The sequence below is a fragment of the Canis lupus genome, chromosome 9 (assembly GCF_003254725.2).
Source record: "Canis lupus dingo isolate Sandy chromosome 9, ASM325472v2, whole genome shotgun sequence".
In the NCBI taxonomy this organism is placed as follows: Eukaryota; Metazoa; Chordata; class Mammalia; order Carnivora; family Canidae; genus Canis; species Canis lupus.
Genome location: NC_064251.1, coordinates 45,275,026 through 45,297,733, shown reverse-complemented (window position 1 = coordinate 45,297,733; position 22,708 = coordinate 45,275,026). Strand labels below are relative to the sequence as shown.

At 36.6% G+C, this 22,708-nt stretch overlaps 1 protein-coding gene across 36 annotated transcripts in view; it reads right to left on the bottom strand.

Moving 5' to 3' along the window:
* Window positions 1–22,708, bottom strand: part of EFCAB5 (EF-hand calcium binding domain 5) — a 181,287-nt gene that overhangs the window by 42,543 nt on the left and 116,036 nt on the right. For all 36 annotated transcript variants that reach the window (XR_003147109.3, XR_007413226.1, XR_003147106.3 and 33 more), the window contains 6 exons: window positions 15,877–15,976; window positions 12,606–13,469; window positions 9,395–9,469; window positions 9,203–9,295; window positions 5,041–5,255; window positions 3,505–3,661 (listed from right to left, as the gene is read on the bottom strand). Coding sequence is in view for 27 of the 36 variants with exons in the window: in XM_025476239.2 (XP_025332024.1) it covers window positions 3,505–3,661; window positions 5,041–5,255; window positions 9,203–9,295; window positions 9,395–9,469; window positions 12,606–13,469; window positions 15,877–15,976 (1,504 nt within the window). In the remaining 9 variants the exon portion in view is untranslated. The remainder of the gene's footprint in view (window positions 1–3,504; window positions 3,662–5,040; window positions 5,256–9,202; window positions 9,296–9,394; window positions 9,470–12,605; window positions 13,470–15,876; window positions 15,977–22,708) is intronic.

The window sequence follows — 22,708 nt, the reverse complement described above, 5'->3', positions numbered from 1 at the left end:
CAACACATGTTAATAGCTATTACATGGCAAGTAATGGAGAAAGTGTGATTCAGTCCATTAAATTCTACAGTATAGACAGATCACATGTTTTACACATTTTATATATGATATTTCTTCTCAGAACATTAGGCTGTATTAGACAGGAATAAAAAGGGAAAATTACTGGCTAAAAGTTTCAAGTTGCCCATTCCTTATAAAAAACTTTCATTTTGAGGATACCAGCAGAAACATTTGTAGAAATTCCTAATTCTGTCACTTTATCCTATTCCCTCTAATTTTTATCCAATTTTTAATCTGAAATAGATAAGAAGGGTAGAGTAAAACCAAACAACAACAACAACAACAACAAAGAGCTATTTGAAGAGTTGCTGATCAATTATTAGCTAATGTTTGAATTTAGAATTTTCTTCCTTTCTTATAGAAGCTAAATCTGCCTTTCTTCTTCCATATGGCCATCAACTCAGCAATCATCCCCTTAGGCCAGGTGGCTACCAATATGTGTTTAGAGAAAGTCATTTTGTATAAGCCTACCCTTGGAGAGAATAATTTGTTCTTCCTGCTTGCAGAAATCTATTTCTGGCAGCAGATTGTGCCTCCTCATTACTTTCCTCCTTCTCATTTGCTGGGCTTAATTCATTACATTTTATGCTTTCTACCTATCCCTATTGCTGTACTTCAGTAATATGTATTGGAACTTCCTTATAATATCATCCTCAGATTTCTTAAATTCTAGAAATTGTCACATCTAACCTATTGCTGTACTTCAGTAATATGTATTGGAACTTCCTTATAATATTTATATAATATATATAATATAATATATCCTCAGATTTCTTAAATTCTAGAAATTGTCACATCTAACTGCTATCTTTTACAAATGAGGACAGGTGCTTCTGTTGAGATTCAGTAACCTGCCTTCGGTCATGTGACCATTTTTAAAAAGATTTTATTTATTTATTTTGGGGGGATGCAGAGGGAGAAGAAGGAGACTCCCTACTGAGCAGAGAGCCCAACACTGAGATGGATTCCAGGACCCTGGGATGATGACCTGAGCTGAAGGCAGATGCTTAGCCAGCTGAGCCATCCAGGCACCCCTGGTCATGTGACCATTAAGTGAAAGATCCAGTACTGGAACCCAGGTCTCCTGACCATTGTGTAGTGTTCTTTCCTCTATAGAACACAGTTCTGTATTATGAAATAATAAGTGGAAACCACTTCATTGTGTCCTTTGAAACTTCGTGCTTTGGATGCAGTTTATGACAAGTAGTGTAGTATAAAGTTTGCAAAAGACATAGTGAATGAAAAACACATGACAATTGATAAACTTAGGTACATTCAAAGATCAATGAACACATAATTTTTGAAAGAGTTGAAAACCTAACTAACCCTGATCATTCTTTTTATCATGCACCATATACTTTAAGAATTGGAAATCTAGTATGTAAAAGTCACCAGATAAATCTTTAAACCCAATGGAAAGCAAAATAATTTATACTGGAATCTAATCAAATGAATGAGGAAATTTATTATACTGGAAAAATAATTTTAGTAACTTTTGATTGGGAAGTATTGATCAGAAGAGAAAAATGAAGTTTAGGAGAAGTCATTAAGGAGAATTAAGTGGTTAAATTATTAAACCCAGGAGAAACTTGCAAGCCAGCTGCACTTGAGAGGTGAATCAAACCTTGTAGAGGCAGAGAGATACAACAAAGAGAGAAAATAGACAGAACTGAGAAATGTTTTGGATATTTTAAACCCTAAGAATGAGGGTAGCTAGGTACAAAAGTAATATAACTATTTAACATTAGGGTCTTGGACAAAGCACTCTACAACATATTCCACTCCTGTTAGCTCTGCCATTTTCTACACTTCCTATCAGCAGTGCATGAGCGTTCCGGCTTCTCTATATCCTTGCCAACACTTATTATTTTTCTATTTTTAAAATTACAGCCGTACAACAAAAGTAACAAAAGCAAAAGTAAGTAAGTGGGAATACCTGAAACTAAAGGTTTCTGCACAACAAAATGAAAAGGAAACCTAAAGAATAGGAGATAATACTTGTAAATCATACATCTGATAAGGGGTTAATATCCAAAATACATAAGGAACTCATATAGTTAAGCAACAACAACCAAAACAAGACATTAAAAAATAGGCAAAGATACTGAACATATTTCCAAAGACATGCAAATGACTGAAAAAGTACATGAAAAGATGCTCAACATCACTAGCAATTAGATAAATGCAAATCAAAACTACAATGAGATATCTCACACCTGTCAGAATGTCTAGTATCAAAAAGACAAGAGATAACAAGTGTTGGCAAGGATGTGGAGAAAATGTAAAGAATGTAAATTGGTATAACCACTAAGAAAAACAGTATGGAGTTTCCTCAAAACATTAAAAATAGAATTGCCATATTATCTAGCAATTCCACTTCTGAATATCTACTGGAAAGAAATGAAATCACTCTCTCGAAGAGATATCTGTACCACCATGTTCATTGCAGAATTATTCACAATAGGCAAGATATGAAAAAAAGCTCTAAGTGTCCATCAGTGAATGAATGGATAAAGAAAATGTGATTCCTAAATGCACACAGACACACACACATAGACACACATGCGCACACACATGCACATACTGGAATGTTATTCAATCATGAAAAAAGATGGAGTGCTGTTGTGGATGGATCTTGAAGCCATCATGCTGCGTGAAATCAGACAGAGAAAGGCAAATATTATATCATGATATATACATGATCTACATATCATGTAGGATCTAAAAAAAGCAAAACTCAGAGTGTAAAATGGTATTTCTTAGGGGTTATAGTGGCGTAAATGGGGGACTGGTGGCCAAAGGGTATAAACTTTTTTTTTAAAGGTTTTAAAATCTATTTTAGAGACAGAGAGCATGCGCAAGCAGGGGGAGGGGCAAAGGAAGAGGGAGAGAGTCTGAAGCCAACGCCATGTGGAGTGTGGAGCCCAACATGGGGTTCATTTCTACAACCCTGAGATCATGACCTGAGCCAAAACTGAGAGCCAGATGCTTAACCGACTGAGCCACCCAGGTGCCCCAAAGGGCATAAACTTCTATTACCGGATCAGTAAGTTCTGTGGGTCTAATGTACAACATGGTGATAATAGTTAACAGTACTGTATTATATACTTAAAAGTTGCTAAGAAAATAGATCTTAAATGTTCTCATCACAAAAAAGAAATAGTAATTATGGGAAGTTATAGAGGTGTTAACAAATGCTACTTTGGTAATCATTTCACAGTATATAAATGTATCAAATCAACACATAGTACACCTTAAACTTGCATGATGTTTTATGTTAATTATATCTCAATAAAGCTGAAAAAAATTATAACCATATTAATAGGTGTGAAGTGGTGTCTTGTGGTTTCAGAACCAGAGTTTTAACTATACATGTCATAGTACTGGAAAATTTGAAGCCAAGTTGTTACCACACCTTTAATAGGAAAATTCTTATCTTTTTACCTTTCTTCATGGATTCTTTTTCCATTCCCTCCTTGTATGTGTACAAAAGTTCATCAATTTCCTTCAGATCCAAGAAGCCTGAGCCATCACTGTCCCACTTCTGAAACAGGGCTTCTAGGAGAAGTTCCTGTCGGACTCTGGAAGCATTTTGTCTAGTCTAGGGATACAAACAAGATGACAAAGTACAGAAGACACACTATTCATTGTGCTAGCTGCCATCCTATGTTTATCCTTCCAAAAGTACAGCACTATTTCTAAAAACAGCTTTATAAAAGAAAGCTGAAATAGCATATTGATGGGAAAATGAATCATTTAATTTTAATCCTCTAAACACCATTTCTCTGTTTCACCCCTAGACCAAAAATACCAAACCCAACCCAAACAAAAACAGGCATTCTCTGCATTGGACTGAAACACATTAACTTAGGAAGAGGACTACACCTCTAAAGAATTTTGGATTCATTTCTTTCTACTCCCTCACTGATTGTTCAGAAATGTGATAAATACATGGCACGTTCTACCTGGCTTCTTGGTGGGAGATGCTGTGCAGTGAAAGAGGATGAATGTTAGTATTCAAACAATGAAAAATGACTGCATTCAAGAATTATTTTTTTATATTTTAACACAACTTGACATTGATTTTATTTACCTTTTAGATTTTTTACTAGGTTAATTATATAAGTTAGATAGATAGTAACTAAATTATTTTTTACATAGATTTAATTGCTAAAAGAAAGTGAATATATAGCATTTGGTTAAATGGGGGAACTGCAATTGAGGAAGCAAAAGAGATATCAATTCTAGGATTAGATTGAGAAGACTCATAAGGCTGCTGAGGTTAGTGAATATGCCTGGTGAGTGTAATTTATGTATTTCACAAAAGAGCACATAAATTGTTTAAATGGGCTAATGTGTATGCATTTATCACTCAAGTAACTAGTTAAGGTCTTAGGAAATATGTTTTACCTGGACTCACATGAATAAAAATATATATACAAATAATAATTGTACTCCTAGGTATGTACATTTTAAATTCATTCACACAGCATATAGTGTGCACACACACACACTTTTTTTGTACATACACATATCTACTCTTCAGAATCTGCTCTTCAAGCTTCAGAGGAGCAAAAGAAAGCTGTACAATAAACCATCTCCTGCCACCAGCAATCATGTTATTAGGGGAATGAACTCTCTGGAGTGTGATCTCGGAACATTTGACAATAAAATAAAATATTTAATGGCTATGCTCATTGAAACAAAATGATAAATTTGGTTATAAATCTTTTCTAATGAAATTTATTTCTTTTATTAAGTAGGTTCCATGTCCTGTGTGGAGCCCAATGCAGGGCTTGAAATCATGACCCTAAAATGAAGACCTGAATGGAGATCAAGAGTCACATGCTCAGCCAACTGAGCTACCAGGGGTCCCTTGGTTATAAGTCTTTTAAAAAGCCACATTAGGAGTAACTGAGGTTGAGAGATTTACTAATAATAGTGACTCTACTTGTTTTATTGATAAATAAAATCGCTCACCTGTTCTAAGCCACTTATTTTCTCTTCTTTTGTTTCAACATAGCCCCTCTTAAAAAAGGTTGTGAGAGTCTCACTGACACTCAAGGGGACATCTTCACCAACAAATGTCTCCAAAAGTTGCACAAACTGGAGCAGATTGAAGGAAACTCCATTGAAAGCACTTCTACCTTTTACTTCCTTGTAAGACTGAATATTTCTGATAATTGAGTGTAGGTCTAATAAGCAGGAAACATACAACAAACAGTAAAGTGAACAATTTCTTAAAGCTTAGGGAAAATATATGAGTACTTATTGTAATAAACATCTGCTGCCTTTTTTCTGTTAGGAATCTATGTTCCCCTCATCAGGAAAGCATCTCTTCCTTATTGTCAGCTTATATTTTTATTTTTATTTCACATGTACAAATATTTCATTTTTATGGCTGAGAAATATTTAATTTATAAATATATCACAATTTTAAAATTTATTCTCTTACTGAGAGACCCCTGAAATATTTCCAGAAAGTTTAGGCTATTATAAATATACCTGGTTTACATATTCTTATATGTGTTTTTGTTGTTGTTGTAAACATGCTTTTAATTCTATTGGATAAATACCTGGGATTGGAATTTCTGGGCCATGGATAAATATGTGTTTGGTTTTACAATAAACACACAGATAGGGATCCCTGGGTGGCGCAGGGGTTTGGCGCCTGCCTTTGGCCCAGGGCGCGATCCTGGAGACCCGGGATCGAATCCCACATCGGGCTTCCGGTGCATGGAGCCTGCTTCTCCCTCTGCCTGTGTCTCTGCCTCTCTCTCTCTCTCTGTGACTATCATAAATAAATAAACATTAAAAAAAAAAACACACAGATATTTTCTGAAATAACTGTAACATTTTACACTCCCACCAACAGTACTGAAGAGTTCCAGTTTCTCCACAATCTTGCCAATAGTCAGTGTTGTCAATCTTTTCCATTTTAGCCATTCGGGTCAGGGGTAGTGGTTTTTTCATTAATGCTAGCCTGTTCTTTCATGATGGCTAATGACATTGCACACATTTTCATGTGTTCATGGTCATTCTTATGTATTTTATTTGTGAAGCATCTATTAGCATGTTTTGCTAATTTATATTACGTTATTTATCTTCTAATTTTTGAGTTGTTGAAGATCCTAATATTTTCTGGATACCAGTCCTTTGTTTGATATAAATTTTGCAAATATTTCAAGTACTTTTTCCACATCTGTGACTTATATATTTCTTTAATGACATCTTTTAATAGACAAAAGTATTATTTGATGAGATCTTATTGTATTACTCTTTTAGAATAATTGGTTTTTTTATGTTTTAAGTTTTCATTTAAATTCCACTTACTGTACAGTGTGATATTAGTTTCAGGTGTACAATTTAGTGATTCTGGACTTCCATACATCACCCTGTGCTCATCATGACAAATGCACTTTAATCCCCATCACCTATTTCACCCATCCTCCCAACCAACTCCCTTCTGTTTACCATCAGTTTGTTATCTATAATTAAGAATCTGTTTCTTTCTCTCTCTCTTATTCTTTCCCCTTTGCTTGTTTGCTTTGTTTCTTAAATTCCACATATGAGTGAAATCACATGGTATTTGTCTCTCTCTAATGTCACTTAGCATAATATACTCTAGCTCTATCCACTTCTTTTTTTTTTTTAAGATTTTATTTATTTATTCATGAGAGACACAGAGAGAGAGAGAGGCAGAGACACAGGCAGAGGGAGAAGCAGGCTCCATGCAGGGAGCCTTACATGGGACTTGATCCTCGGTCTGCAGGATCACACCCTGGGCTGAAGGCAGCGCTAAACTGCTGAGCCACCTGGGCTGCCCTAGCTCTATCCACTTCATTGCTAATAACAAGATTTCATTCTTTTTTAGGCTAAGTTATACTCCATTTATATATATTTATATCTAGATATGTTACATCTTTTCTTTTTTAAAAAAGATTTTATTTATTTATTTGAGAGAGAGAAAAAGAGAACATGGCTGGGGGGAGGGGCAAAAGAAGAGGCATAGGGACAAGCAGACTCCCTGCTGAGCACAAAGCCATTTGTGGGACTCCATCCCAGGATGCTTGACCAACTGAGCCACCCTGGCACTCCTACACTACATCTTCTTTATCCATTCATCAGTTGATGAAGTTTTGGGCTCTTTCCATAATTTGGCTATTGTTGATAATGCTGCTATGAACATTGAGGTGCATGTATTCCTTTGAATTTGTATTTTTGTATTCTTTGGGTAAATACCTAGTAGTGTAATTGCTGGATCGTAGGGTAGTTCTATTTTTGACTTTTTGAGGAACCTCCATAGTATTTTCCAGAGTGGCTGCACCAGTTTGCATTCCCACCAATAGTATAAGAGGGTTCTCCTTTCTCTGTATTCTCACCAACACCTGTTGTTTCCTGTGTTGTTAATTTTAGCCATTCTGACAGGTGTGAGGTGGTATCTCATTGTAATTTTGATTTGTATTTCCCTGATGATGAGTGATATTGAGCATTTTTTCATGTGTTTGTTAGCCATCTGCATGTCTTCTTTGGAAAAATGTCTATTTATGTCTTCTGCCCATTTCTTAACTGGATTATTTGTTTTTTGGGTATTGAGTTTGATAAGTTCTTTTTAGATTTAGATGAATCAGGTGATACTGAGCCTCCTCCACCTTTGCTACAAGAGTGACCATATGATACAGGTCTGGTCAATGATTCCCATATGACAACCATGTAGTCCAGTATATGCCAATAAAAATGAACCGCAGAGCTTTTTGGGGTACTACTGGGGAAGAATCACTCTTTACATATTCTGATTCCTGAATATAGGATATAGGCTCAGCAGCTCTTATGGACATTTCTGCCACAGCATGGAGAAGATTACCTAAAACTGAAAATTACACAGAAAGGAACAGGGCTGAAAGGCAGAAACAGTTATTGAGCTGTTATTGAGTTGTTGGATTCATTTGTGCCTGAAGCCAGCTGTCGTCTGGTCTTGACAGTTATATAAATCTATAAATACTATTGCAGCCTCTTCCCCAAAAAGTCTTGACTAATATATTTATCTAGAAGCTCAATCTCATAATATAAAGTGTATTTCATAAAATATCAGCCCAGGGACTTATGTTCAATTTATTCATCAATTCAATCATGTGTGCCCTCATTCCTTCCATATGAGATTTGATATGACTTAAAAATAATCACCCATGCAGTTTTTTAAGATGGTTAAGCAAAACTGAAATAAAGAAGTAAGAACAGGAGAAGAAGAATATGAACTAGCAGGCCACAGGACCTTGACCAATGCCACGTATTTCACCAAAATATTTTGAGGATAGAAAGTTTGTTATTTGATTCAGGCTTAAATGAGAAAAAATTGCAGGTAGGAAGAAAATAATATAATTATTTTACTTGTTGATGAAAGGTAAAATGATAAAATAACAGTGTAGTAAAATATGAGTACTTGTTGGAACAATCATTGTTAAATACATGGTTTATCTGGGATCTAAAAGCTACTCTCTCTCTGTTAAGTAGATCTTTCTTTATAAGTCTTCAAAAACAAGACCGATTCTAACCTGTGTCACATATTGAGTTATGGAACTACCAGGGAGAGGAATAGCTAGGATTATTTCTATTGAGTTCTAATATCCAATATCTGATTCCCTTTGTATACCTAGATCATAGGTTCAAAGCAGTTGTAAAGGCATGTAATGGTAAAAACAAATTGTATATTAACACATATATTTTAAAGCAGAGAAGTATTCACCAATAGCACATGCCTACATGTACAACTACCACCAAAAACATTCATCTTGTATATGTTTAGAACCATTAGCTCAGGAACAAAATAATGCAAGGATCACCTTGCCATTGTGTCTTGACTTTTTTTTTTAAAGATTTTATTTATTCATGAGACACAGATAGAGAGAGAGGCAGAGACATAGGCAGAGAGAGAAGCAGGCTCCACGCAGGGAGCCCGACACGGGACTCGATCTCAGGTCTCCAGGATCACACCCCCGGCCGAAGGCAGGCGCTAAACTGCTGAGCCACCCAGGGATCCCCTGTGTCTTGACTAAGTTCAGACTTTATCATGGGGTACCATAGTAAATTAAATTCATCACTTGAGCTATTATCTATCCTTCCTAGTTTGGTTGCTAACATGTACCTGTGAACCTGTTATCACTGTAGAGTAAGTTGGCTTGCTCCTCATCTTCACATTTGAAATAATTCATCTTCCAGTTACAAGTAAGAAGTTCACCTACAAAATATACATTTCGTTACATAGACAATTTAATTTCACTTTCATAATGTCTTTGTTCTAGAGTATAAATGCAAGGAGGATTAAATGAGGAGTTACCTGACCATGACTTTCCTTCTATTTTTTGGGACTTTTCACAGGATGGATCTTTCTGAATTTCCTTTTTTGTAGTTTCTAGAAGGTACAAAAGAAAATGGCTACTACAAACTGGAATTTAAAAAAAAACTTGCAAGGAAAAAAAGAAAATGCCTATGAATTGGACATTATAAATTCTATGATATATTCCTAAGTTAATGAATGAGAAAAATGACTTGCAATAGAACACCAAAAACTTTCTATCAGGTTATTTCCGATATATGTTATATCACATTCAATCACAATGATATCACTTAGTAACTTTAGTTGTTGAGAGCAGCTCTATGACAAAAACTATTTGTGGTATCCAAATTTGGGCACTCAATATGAGGGCTACATTTCCTAGCCTCTGTCATAGATAGATGTCAACAAATGCCTAAATTGTAACCAATTGTAAGCAAGTGATGTAATGCCTACCTGTTCTCCTTAACCTTCTGGTCAGAATATGGACATGGTAGTGAGCTATCCAGGACTATGTAGTAAGAGGAGACACAAGATAGGACTTAAGCCACTGCTGATTTCATGAGACTGAGCTGTCATATAAGTTTTGACATTTGTATTAGAAGGAAAGAAACTCCTATATTGTTTGGACATTGCTATTTTGTTTTATTATTATTTTTTAGACACTGTTATTTTGTTTTTTTGTTTTGTTTTGTTTTTGTTTTGTTTTTGTTCTTTTTTTTAGACACTGTCATTTTGGATCACTGTTACAGTCAATGAAATTAAGTCCTTACTAATAAATAACATCTATTTATTAGTAAATAGTTGTGAATTTACTATTAATTTACTATTGTGAAGTTGCTATATTCACAATTTTTCTAGTTGCATCCCCACTATATAAGGAGAGCCAAAAATTAATAGCCCTGTTTTATGGAGAGATAAACACAATGCTGATAAAATGATATATTTCAAATTAGTTAATGTAGAATCTAGAACACAAGTTACTCATGTCCTAGGAGTTTTGAATAAGGATTTTCTTTGGGACTGTGGGACTCTAAAATTAAAGAACAGAACTTTAAAAATTTTATGCCTAACTGAGGTCTTAAGTGGTATTGAGACTGGCTCTCTAAGAAGTTAAAAATTTTCAGCAAAAAGGCATATATTGGCATAGGTAATTCAGAGTAAAAGTATTCTGCAGAACAAATACTTGAAGTGCAGGGTTTCTTTTAAAAAATATTTTATTTAGGGATCCCTGGGTGGCGCAGCGGTTTGGTGCCTGCCTTTGGCCCAGGGTGCGATCCTGGAGACCTGGGATCGAATCCCACATTGGGCTCCCGGTGCATGGAGCCTGCTTCTCCCTCTGCCTGTGTCTCTGCCTCTCTCTCTGTGACTATCATAAAAAAAAAATTAAAGAAAAATTTTAAAAATATTTTATTTAGGGGGATCTCTGGGTGGCGCAGTGGTTTGGCGCCTGCCTTTGGCCCAGGGCGCGATCCTGGAGACTCGGGATCGAGTCCCATGTTGGGTTCCCGGTGCATGAAGTCCGCTTCTCCCTCTGCCTGTGTCTCTGCCTCTGTGTGTGTGTGTGTATGTGTGTGACTATCGTAGATAAATAATATATATATATATATATATATATATATATATATTTTACTTATGTATTCATGAGAAAAAGAGACAGAGGCAGAGACAGCCAAGACAGGAGGAGGGAGAAGCAGGCTCCCTGCAAGGATCTTGATAGGAAGCTCAATCTCAGGACCCTAGGATCAGGAACCTGAGCCAAAGGCAAACACTCAACCACGGAGCCATCCAGGCGTCCCTGTTTTTTGTTTTTGTTTTTGTTTTTGTTTTTGTTTTGTTTTGTCTTAAATATAACTTTCAGAAACTCTTCTAGAATATATATCTTTTTAAAAATATTTTATTTATTTATTCATAGAGACACAGAGAGAGAGAGAGAGGCAGAGACACAGGCAGAGGGAGAAGCAGGCGCCACACTGGGAGCCCGACATGGGACTCGATCCCGGGTGTCCGGAATCATGCCCTGGACCAAAGGCGGCGCTAAACCACTGAGCCACCCGGGCTGCCCTAGAATATATATCTTATTTAAAAAGTGGAAGATCCATTTTATAGTTAAAACGAAAGGGTTTCTGGGAGATGTGGTATATATATATATATGTATATACACACACAACAGACTATGTTACACAGCCATCAGAAAAATGAAATCTCCATTTGCAATGACATGGATGGAACTAGAGGATATTATGCTAAGTGAAATAAGTCAATAAGAGAAAGCCAATTATCATATGATCTTATGCATATGTGGAATTTAAGAAACAAAACAGAGGATCATAGGAGAAAAGAGGAAAAAATAAAACAAGACAAAATCAGAGAGGGAGACAAACCCTAAGAGACTTAATCATAGGAAACAAACTGAGGGTCACTGGAGGGGAGGGTGATGAGGGGATGGGGTAACTGGATGATGGACATGAATAGGGCATGTGATATAATGAGCACTGGGTGTTATACAAGACTGATGAATCACTGGCCTCTACCTCTGAAACCAATAATACATTATATGTTGATTAATTGAATTTAAATAAAATTTAAAAAGAAAAAAAGAAAGAGGAAGAGAGAAAGGAAGGAAGGAAGGAAGGAAGGAAGGAAGGAAGGAAGGGAGAAAGGAAGGAAGAAAGAAAGAAAGAAACCACGCGGAGCTTCCAAGGCACCTGGGTGGCTCAGTTGGCTAAGCAACCAACTTTTGATTTTGGCTCAGGTCATGATCTCACAGTCCTGGTATTGGACCAGTGTCAGGCTCCGTGCTCAACACAATCTGCTTGTCCCTGTCCTTCTGTTCCTCTTCCCTTTCTCTCTCTGTCTCTTCCTATCTCTCTAATAAATAAAATCTTAAAACAAACAAACAAACAAACAAACAAAGGGGCTTCTACTGCCTTTTCAGGAATTCAGTGAAATTTTCTATATGTAACATTACCAGATTTCTTCCTTATGAACGGGCTTCCTGTACAAAAGGAATTCTAGGTAAATTGACAATAGAAACATTCTGGTTTGCATTTAATTGTTCAAGGCCTAGACACATGTTGAACAGCAAAATATCTAAGGTTTGAATGATCTGATATGCCAGAAAAGATCCCAACTGGAATGCATACTTTCTGAAAAGACTTTTACAATCACTCCACAAAGCATGGAGGCAATGTCATAGATTGAACTGTGTTACCTGAAAGATGATCTTTTCTTCGTGATGTTGAGACTTCTTCTTGCAGCTCAGAACTCACAAATAGTTCTTTTTCATAGGTTTGTTCCTGAGTCCTCTCTTTCTGTGGGGAGATTTCAGTGTACTCAAAGGAAGTAGCATTCCTAAATATTTTACTTTCTCTGAAAATACTATCTCTTCCTGATTGTAAGGTTGAATCCTGTTGTCTTTCTGGGAATATCTCTCTGGATGGCTCTTGTTCTGCAGTTGACCCTTTGAGTGGTTCTTGTTCTATTACTGACTGTCTGCGTGATCCTTGTTCTGAGGTTGACCCTCTGTGTGGTCCTTGTTCTGTGTCTGACCGTTTGTGTTGTCCTTGTGCTGCTATTGATTCTCTGTAGAGTCCTTGTTCTGCAGTTGTTCCCATGTTGACTCCTTGTTCTGAAGAAGACATGCTTTGTGGTGGCTCTTGTTCTATTACTGAGTCACTATGTAGTCTTTGTTCTATTATTAACTCTCTACTTGATCCCTGTTCTGGAGTTGACCCTGTGTGGGTTTCTTGTTCTGTTACTGAGTCTTTGTCTAGTTCTTTTTCTCCAGTTAACTCTCTGCCTTGTTCTTGTTCCTTGCTTAAAATTCTGTTTCGTTCTTGTTCTGCAGTTGTCCCTCTCTGCTGTTCTGGTAGTGTTGATTCACTATGTTCATCATGATAATGTTGATCTTCTGGAGTTTCTAACAATTTGCTTTGGGTTTTGCTAGCATATTTTTCAGAAAGTTGTGCATTCATCTCTAAGAGCACTTTGTCAAAGTCTTCATAAATATGTTTCTGATTATCCATGTCTCCCCAGAACTCAGGCAAATCTATCTCTTCAAATTCAATGAATGGCCCTAATGCAGAAAACAAAATATTTCCCTAAATAATTGATATTATAATACAGAATCAGAGCTAGTAAACTAATGTAAAACAGCATTGATCACGGTAATTGTAGCATAGGCCTATTGCTTTAAATAAATAAAACTTACCTTTCCCTACAACACAATAAAAGCAAAAAGATATTCAAAGGAACATAAAAGATACTTACTATTGTAAGTTAGAAATCATCCCTTCCTAAAAGGTATGGTATGGAATTGAGCATAATTCTTCCTTTTTTTAAAAAAAGATTTTATTTATTTATTCATGAGAAACACACAGAGAGAGGTAGAGAAGCAGGTTCCCTGCAGGCAGCCTGATATAGGATTCTATCCCAGGATCCGGGATCACAACCTAGGCCAAAGGCAGATGCTCAACCACTGAGCCACCCAGGCGCTCTGATTCTTCCTTTTCTGCTTGGAGAGTTGCTTAGGCTGCCAAGACAATAAAACTTATCTTCTACTTTTGGTCCTCCAACAAAAAGTATAGCATAGGGATGAGGAAGAGGACACACGTCTTCCACCTCAAATACCTTTTCAATATCTACAATATCAAAATAAAAGCAAGTCTCTATCATTCCCTGGGTTATGTTTTTCTAATATTCCTTTTCTCTCCCTTCCTTAATCTCTCCCTTTCTTTCTTCTTTATGCCTCAATTCTTTTCCTCCACAATTTATGTGAACACCTAATTCAGAATTCTAGGGGAAGATTGCACAGCATTTACCAGAATCCCACTTAAAAAATAACAACAATAACAAAACGACCCTGGTGTCCAGGACTACTCTCTGTAGTGGGACTCATGAAACAAGACCATCCCCTTCCCTCCCCAAACACTTAGTTGTTAAGCTCTAAAAGTGTGATTCCCACAATTTTCAGGAATAATCTGTATCACTCATAGATTTTTAAGTATCTATTTTCACACAGATCTAAAATATTGACATTCTTCAGAAAACCCATCCTTCAAAGACTGTTTTTTAAAGATTTTATTTATTTATTCATGAAAGACACGCAGAGAGAGGCAGAGACATAGGCAGAGGGAGAGGCAGGCTCCCTACTGGGAGCCTGATGTGGGACCCAGTCCCAGGACCTTGGGATCACAACCTGAGCCAAAAAGGCAGACGCCCAGCCACTGAGCAACCCAGGTGTCACTCAAAGACTTTCTTTTTAAAAAATAAAAAATGGCTGGGCAGCCTGGGTGGCTTAGTGGTTTAGCACCGCCTTCGGCCTAGGGTGTGATCCTGGAGACCCAGGATCGAGTCCCACGTCAGGCTCCCTGCATGGAGCCTGCTTCTCCCTCTGCCTGTGTTTCTGCCTCTCTCTGTCTCTGTGTTTCTCATGAATAAATAAATAAAATCTTTAAAAAAAAGGGGGGGGGCACCTGGGTCGCTCAGTTGGTTCAATATCTGGCCCTTGATTTTGGCTCAGGTCATGATCTCAGGGTTGTGAGATCAAGCTCCACATCACACTCTATGCTAGGCATGGAGCCTGCTTAAGATTCTCTCTCTCACCTGGGTGGCTCAATTGTTAAACATCTGCCTTTGGCTCAGGTCATGATCCCAGAGTCCTGGGATCCAGTCCTGCATCAGGTGCCCTGCAGGGAGACTGCTTCTCCCTCTGACTGTCTCTGCCTCTCTCTCTGTGTCTCTTATGAATAAATAAATAAAAGATTTTTTAAAAAAGAGATTCTCCCTCTTTCTCCCTCTCTCTCTCCCCACCCCCCCTACTTTCTCCCCCTTCAAAAAAATAAATATAAAAACAAAACCCATAATCCTACTTGTTTTGGAAGCAATAAAAGAAAGATTTTTACTGTATAATTTCAGTAAAGGCATACAAGTAAAAATACTTGGGAAAAGGAATTATTCTTTTTAGAAATTTTAGAATTCTAAGTTGAACATTAAAACTGGAATTACCATTACCAACTTAATTTCCAAAACATTCAGATTTCACTCAAGCACCTCTTAATTCAAATGAACCTAAAATTGAGTTCTAACTTGACAACTTTTAGTATTGCACTATAGTGAAAAATACATCTAATTGTGGTGAATGAACAGCTAGATTAGCTACTATGATCTAATTAGGGAGATGTCATGTGAAAGGATTCCGTGGGAATACTTTTAGTATATGAATGTACTATGTCATTCCAGCTTGAGCATACTCCCTTTGTGTTTTTTTTTTTTAATTTTATTTATTTATCCATGAGAGACACAGAGACAGAAAGAGAGAGAGAGGCAGAGACATAGGCAGATGGAGAAGCAGGCTCCATGCAGGTAGCCTGAGGTGGGACTCTATCCCAGGACTGCAGGATTACATGCTGGGTGGAAGGCAGGCGCTAAACCTCTGAGCCACCCGGGGATCCCCAAGCATACTCCCTTTGAACAGCACTTACATTGTCTTGGGTTTCGTAGCAAACTTCTAAGCATTTTTGAACTTTGGTCATAGAATGTTTCCAACAAAGCCAATGTCCTCTGCCGATCCAAAAATCCTACCTAAGCAGAAAGTTTGCAATTAGTTGATACAGGAGATTTGAGATTTTTATGTAAATGAAATACAGTTTCTTGAAGCTTTTATCATCACTACTACTACCATAATTATGTAAATAAAAGTTGCAGAGTCAAAATCAGGAAAGTGTATCTTGTCTTTAGGCTTATACTCTACTTCTCTATCTTGTGACATGTCAAAATACCTTGCACTTAATAGATGCTTTACAGTAGTTACTGATTTAATAGCTAAATCCAATGTGTAATACTCAGTTCTTATTTAATGTGATCTGAGTATGACATTTGAAACAACGGCTCTCTAGTTGTTTTTTGCATAATTTTTGAGAAATATTTTAACCACAGAAAAATAGAGAAAATTATAAAACTAATGTTTGTATTCCCAGCACCCAGAAATGATTATTAATATTTTGTTTATGTACTTTAAAAACATATAATTGATATCATAGCACATGTGTACTTTTTACTTTTTTATTTATTTTTAAAGATTTTACTTATGTATTCATAGAGATGCAGAGAGAGAGAGAGGCAGAGACACAGGCAGAGGGAGAAGCAGGCTCCATGCAGAGAGCCTGACGTGGGACTTGATCCAGGGTCTCCAGATCACACCCTAGGCTGCAGGCGGCGCTAAACCGCTGCGCCACCGGGGCTGCCCACATGTGTGCTTTTTAAAATTGCTTTTATTTACCAAACATTGAGGTCAATTCATGTATGTAAAGAAATAGATTTTATTCCTTTTAGCTGCTGTATGGTATGCTATAATATGAAAACACTGTAATTAAAAAATATTTAGATTTATTTATTTATTTGAGAGAGAGAGAGAGAGAGAGGAGGGACAGAGGGAGAGAGAGAGAATCCTCAAGCCAGACTCACTGCCCAATGCGGAGTGTGGTCCCAGGACTCTGAGAACATAACCTGACTGGAAATCAAGAGTTGGCCACTAACCCAACTGAACCACCCAAGTGTCCCCAAAACACTGTATTTTTTTAAAATTCATTTATTGATGGGCATTTAGATTATTTCCAGTGTTTAGATACCAAAATAATGCTGCAGTGGATATCCTTATACACATCTCCTTGCATACATGTATAAACATTTCCCTAGGGTAAGTAATTAAAAGTGTTAATTAATAGATTGTACACTATCAACATTTTCAGCTATAGTGGATATTGTCAAGTTGCTCCACAAAATACCTATACCAATTTACTTCTCACCATTGCTGAATGAGAATATTATTTCTCCATATCATGACAATACTTGATATTGTTTGAATTCATAATTCTTTTCCAATCTGATGGATAAAAAATGGTATCTAGTTATTTTAATTTGCATTTCCTTAACTATTAGTGAAATTAAATATATTTTCATATGTTTATCTGTATTTGGGTTTCCTCACCTATGGAAGGCTTTTTTATGTCCTTTCTTCAGTTGGGAATAGTTGTCTATTTCTTAATAATTCATAAATTTGTGATAATGATTATTCTGTTATCTATATAGCAAATATCCTTTCCCAGTTTAATCACTTATTTTTAAATTTAACTTTTGGTAAGTTTAGGCATATTAATGTTTTTAATTTTGAGGTAGCCAAATGTGTTGAATATTTCTTACATGGTTTGTGCTTATCACAGGTATTCATTAAGAAATATTACCTATACCAAGGTCAAAAGACATGCTCTGTCTTCTATGGGTGCTTCTAAGACTTTTACAGTTTTGTTTTCCACATCCACGTTTTCGATAACACAGGACTTATTTTTGCTCATTATTGAGGCTCAAGTCTAATTTTAATTTTTTCCCAATTATCCCAACTTAGCATTTATTGATTAGTCTCTTCTCACTGATTTATTTGTTTTGTTTTAAGATTTTATTTATTTATTCATGAGAGACACACAGAGGCAGAGATGAGGCATAGGGAAATGAAGGCTCCCTGTGGGGAGCCTAATGTGGGCCAGGACCCCAGGATCATGACCTGAGCCAAAGGCTCAACCACTGAACCACCTAGGTGCCCTTCTCACCTATGCTACCTATGGTATACACTAAAGTCTCACATACCCATAAATCTGATTCCAGGCCCAATATTCTCTTAATATAGCTTTATTTTTAAAAACCAGAGAAATCCTCCCCAATTTGTTCTTTTTGTAATTACTTTTGGACCTTCACCTCCGTAGAGTTTTTAAAAAGTAAATCTTTTAAAAAAAATACAACATACATACAGAAAATTACACAGGTAATAAGTGAATGGTTTTATCACAGTATAATCATACACAGGAGGGGATCCCTGGGTGGCGCAGCGGTTTGGTGCCTGCCTTTGGCCCAGGGCGCGATCCTGGAGACCCGGGATCGAATCCCACATCGGGCTCCTGGTGCATGGAGCCTGCTTCTCCCTCTGCCTATGTCTCTGCCTCTCTCTCTCTATGTCTATCATGAATAAATAAATAAAATCTTAAAAAAAAATAAATTAAAATCATACACAGGAGCTGTTTCCCAAGGGAGAATAGTTAACATTAGTAGAGGGCATGATTTTCTCCCAAACTCAAGGAATCTACTCTGTAATTCTTCTAATGCAACTTGCTATAACATTCCAATTTGCCCCATACACTTCAAATACCGTAGGATCGTCTAGGTGATAAGGTATAAGGTAAAGAAGGTTTTTTGTGCTGCAGCCCCACAAATCTCACAAAGCCTTTTCTTTCTACAAAGCTCTGGGACTTACTCTAGCAGCTGACAGCTCAATTAGTGTATAAGAGCAGCACATGAAAGTATAAGTTGTTCCTAAGCTGTAAAAAGGTCCAATAAACATTGTGACTCTTTCTTTGTGGCAGGTGGCACATTTGCCTCATATTTGAGATATTCTATCATGCTTCAGACTATTGAACCGCTAAAACTTTTATTAAGGTAGTAAACCCTGATTTTATGTGGTTTTTATCTTTGACCCTCTGACACATATGGGCTGTACTGAGGCATCTAATGCTACTTTATGCTCAGCTGGTCCAATCACCATGATGGAAATAGTTGAGGTAGTAGATCTGACATTTCTGTGAAATGTCTGCATACTAGATTATAATAGAGAGAAAGAAGCCTGCCTTAGTGCTATGGTAGGGCAGTAAAAGTACAGTTTTGACAGGTGAAGTCAAATTTCTGTTTGTCTTGTAAATTGCTCTGAAGAAAATAGTATTTGACAAACCAATAGTTGTAAATGAGGAGGCTATGTCAATTTGATTTAATAAAGATTCCACATGGTGAATAACAACTACAAATGGAGTCACAATAACCTACAAACATTCTTTAAGATTTATCTTCTGCAGTGGTGTCTGGTGGTCGGGTTGGTTGAGCATCTGCCTTCTGTTCAGGTCATGATCCCGGTGTCCTGGGGATCCTGGGATCAGCTCTGCATCAGGCTCCCTGCTCCACCAGGGGCCTGCCACTCCCTCATCCTCTCTCTCTGCTGCTGCTCCCTCAACTTGTGCTCTCTCTCTCTGTCCAAATAATAATAAAATCTTTTTAAAAAAATATCTTCTGTATAAGCAAAACAGAAGAATTAGACAAGAATGTAATAGGGTTACTTCTTCTGAATCCTTCACATCATTCATATATTTTTATATCTAATTTCTGTAGAATTGTTTTGTTTTTCCTTTTGATTGATTGACTGATTGATTTTTACCATTCTGGCAGAGAAAGTTCACGAGTTTCTATTTGTTCCTTCCTACCATGATAGCCTTCAGCCCCCAATTTGTGAGGATGCTGCTAGTTGCTGAGTATGAGTATTCCAATTATACATTCAGGAACAGAAATAAACATAGCTAAATACACAGGTTAATTGGGGGGCCAAAATAGCATTTATTACCTGACATCCATAAACTCTAATTTTATTAAAAAATTTTTTTTTATTTTCTAAACAATTTTATTGATAAACTCTAATTTTAACCAATGGCCCACTGGGGCATTTTGAGATCCTAGGGATTAATATTAACTTGAAGTCAGTGTCTGGTAATCTCAGAAAATCTTGGATATTGCCCTTTTTCCAATGAACTTCACCCTAGTAAATGGCTACAGATCTTTTGAGGAACTCCTGGAGTAAGATCTACTGTACATGCTTGAGGTGGTCTTATAGGATTCTTCCTCAAGAGAGCCGGCTTCCTTTTCTGAATCAAAGAATTCTGTATGTGTAAATTGGCTTAAGTCTAGAAACTAGATAAGAAGCCAAGATTTTCCATTGAGGTGTCTCAATTCACATTTCTGGCCCCATAGTTAGAGCTTTTCTATAACTAACTCTAAAAATAATTTAGTAGACATCCTATCTATTTAATTTCTGGGGAAACCATGATCATCAGAGAAAAGCCATGTGGGTCAAAATTTTCAGATAACCACTTTAATTCTTGCTGTTCGTTGTTGTATTTCCAATTATACAATCAGTAAGTAGGTAAATAATGTAGTGTGAGCCCTAAGCAAAATGAGCCCATTATAATATGAACTTTGACCTTAGGCATTGGGTCAAAATACCGTTTATCTGTGTTATCTATAAGTACTGACTTTCACCAGTAGACCTTGTATCTGGCAGTTAAATACCATGTCTTCTATTACTCTGGTTTCCCATAATTTCAATGGCAATATTTACTACCATCATTTTCAGTCTACAGAAGACAGTTGCCAAAGAGCTTTTTAGAGATGCTAATACTCCCCTCATTAATGTATTTCTTAAGAAAGTGTCATCTGGGCCCTCTGGGAGGATATGGTAAAGGTGCATAATAGCAGGATACATAAGAGAATCAACTTTAACAATCTTATAAGCCTTTGGATTTCTTCCTCTATAGTATGCCAAGAAGATTCTAGCATTGCAATCTCATTGAATGTAGGCCATATTTGGGTCAAGGTTTCAGTTAACCTGTCAAGGGAACTGTTAAAACCATTCTCAGATACTCAGAATATTACTGCTAATTAAATCTTCTAAGTATAACAATATTGACAAGTTTGATCCAATCCTTCTTAGCCTAAAGGTTTTATAATCAATCCCCACACATATCCTCCAGATTTTTGCTGTGATGAATGAGCAAAAACTTGCTATTTTCTTGGAGTACCAACAATCACTCTCAGTACAGATTTGACTAGTCCTGATGGGACATGAGATCTGACTCCAATTTTGGGTCTAAAGGCAATGAATGCTAAATAGGGGGACCTTAAGGAAAATAGACACACCCCTGCAAGCTAATTACCTTAAGTGAAGTTATTATAGGGACTCTAAGGAAATAAAGGCTAATATTCTCAAATAGAAGAGAAGAGATTGCTTCTGCTGCCAAGGGAGGCTTAGAGAGATTTGTAGCTCAAGTCTTAGTTTCCATCCAAATGTAAACATTCCAAGTCTTGGGGTTCCTCTATTTTCCAAGGAGCATGCTAACTTTCACATAAGAGACTTGGCAACTGTATGAATTCAATTTACATTTTAATCTTGTCACATTAAATTTGGGGCTGATTTTTCATCCACATCTGCCCTGAATCTACAAGAAATAGATATTCCTTCAAAGTCATCATGAAAATTTTCTGGTTTTCTGACTGCAATTTGTGCTGAGAATTTAAAGCCCTGAGCTTGGTTTTACTTTCTACAACTTCTCAAATGCAGTGAAAGGAAGCCCATCCACTGACAGTCCTTGTAGTCAACACTTTGTAATTGTGGTTTAATGCAGCAGCCATTTGTTCTCTTACAGCCCTTCCTATAAGGGCAGTGCATTCTAAACAACCACAGTGCTAATTTTAAAAACTTTTTCATTGAGGGATAATAAATATGTAAAAGGTGGTCTTGATCTTAGGGTCATGAGTTCAAGCCTGAGTTGGGCTCCATGTTGGGTGGGAGCATACTTAAAAAAGAAACTAATAGGGTGTGCATATCCCAAGTGTTTAGCTCAATGAATGTTTCCCTGTCTATACTCTGTATAAATACCACTCAGGTAAAGAGATAGAACATTTTCATCATTTCCCAAAGGGTCCCTCATGGTTTCTCTTAGACAATAATTTCTCCAAAGGTAACAATAGTTTTCCTATTTTAAAATTTAATGTAGATGAAATTATATAGTATATGCCCTTTTGTACATTTTTTTGTTCAACATTATATCTGTGAATGTTATTCATGTTTCATTTGTCTGTAATTTATTTTTCATCGCTACATAATATTGTAGTGCATTAATATATAAAAACTTTAAATAAGTTTTTATTTATATTATTATATTATTTATTTATTATATTGTTTATTTTATTTATCTTTCCATTGTTGATATACATTTGTATTCTTTTTAGTTTTTGATTTTATAAATAATGCTATGAACATTCTTATTGTTTTGTTTTTAAAGATTTTATTTATTCATGAGGGACACAGAGAGAGGCATAGACACAGGCAGAGGGAGAAGCAGGCTCCCCGCAGAGAGCCCAATGTGAGAAGTGATCCCCAGACCCCAGGGATCATGCCCTGAGCTGAAGGCAGACGCTCAACCGCTGAGCTACCCAGGTGTCCCCATTCTTGTTTTTTATTGACCCCAGTGATAATTTGGATAATTTACATCCAATAAAATGAGCCAATTTTAAGTGTAGAATTCAAAGAGTTGTGACAATATATACATGCATGTAACTACCACCACAATGAAGACATAGATTTTTTCATTAAATCAAGAAGTTCCCTTGTGCCCCTTTGTAACCAGTCCCCTCTATTCATGGCCCCAGAAAACTATCTTTCTGCTTTCT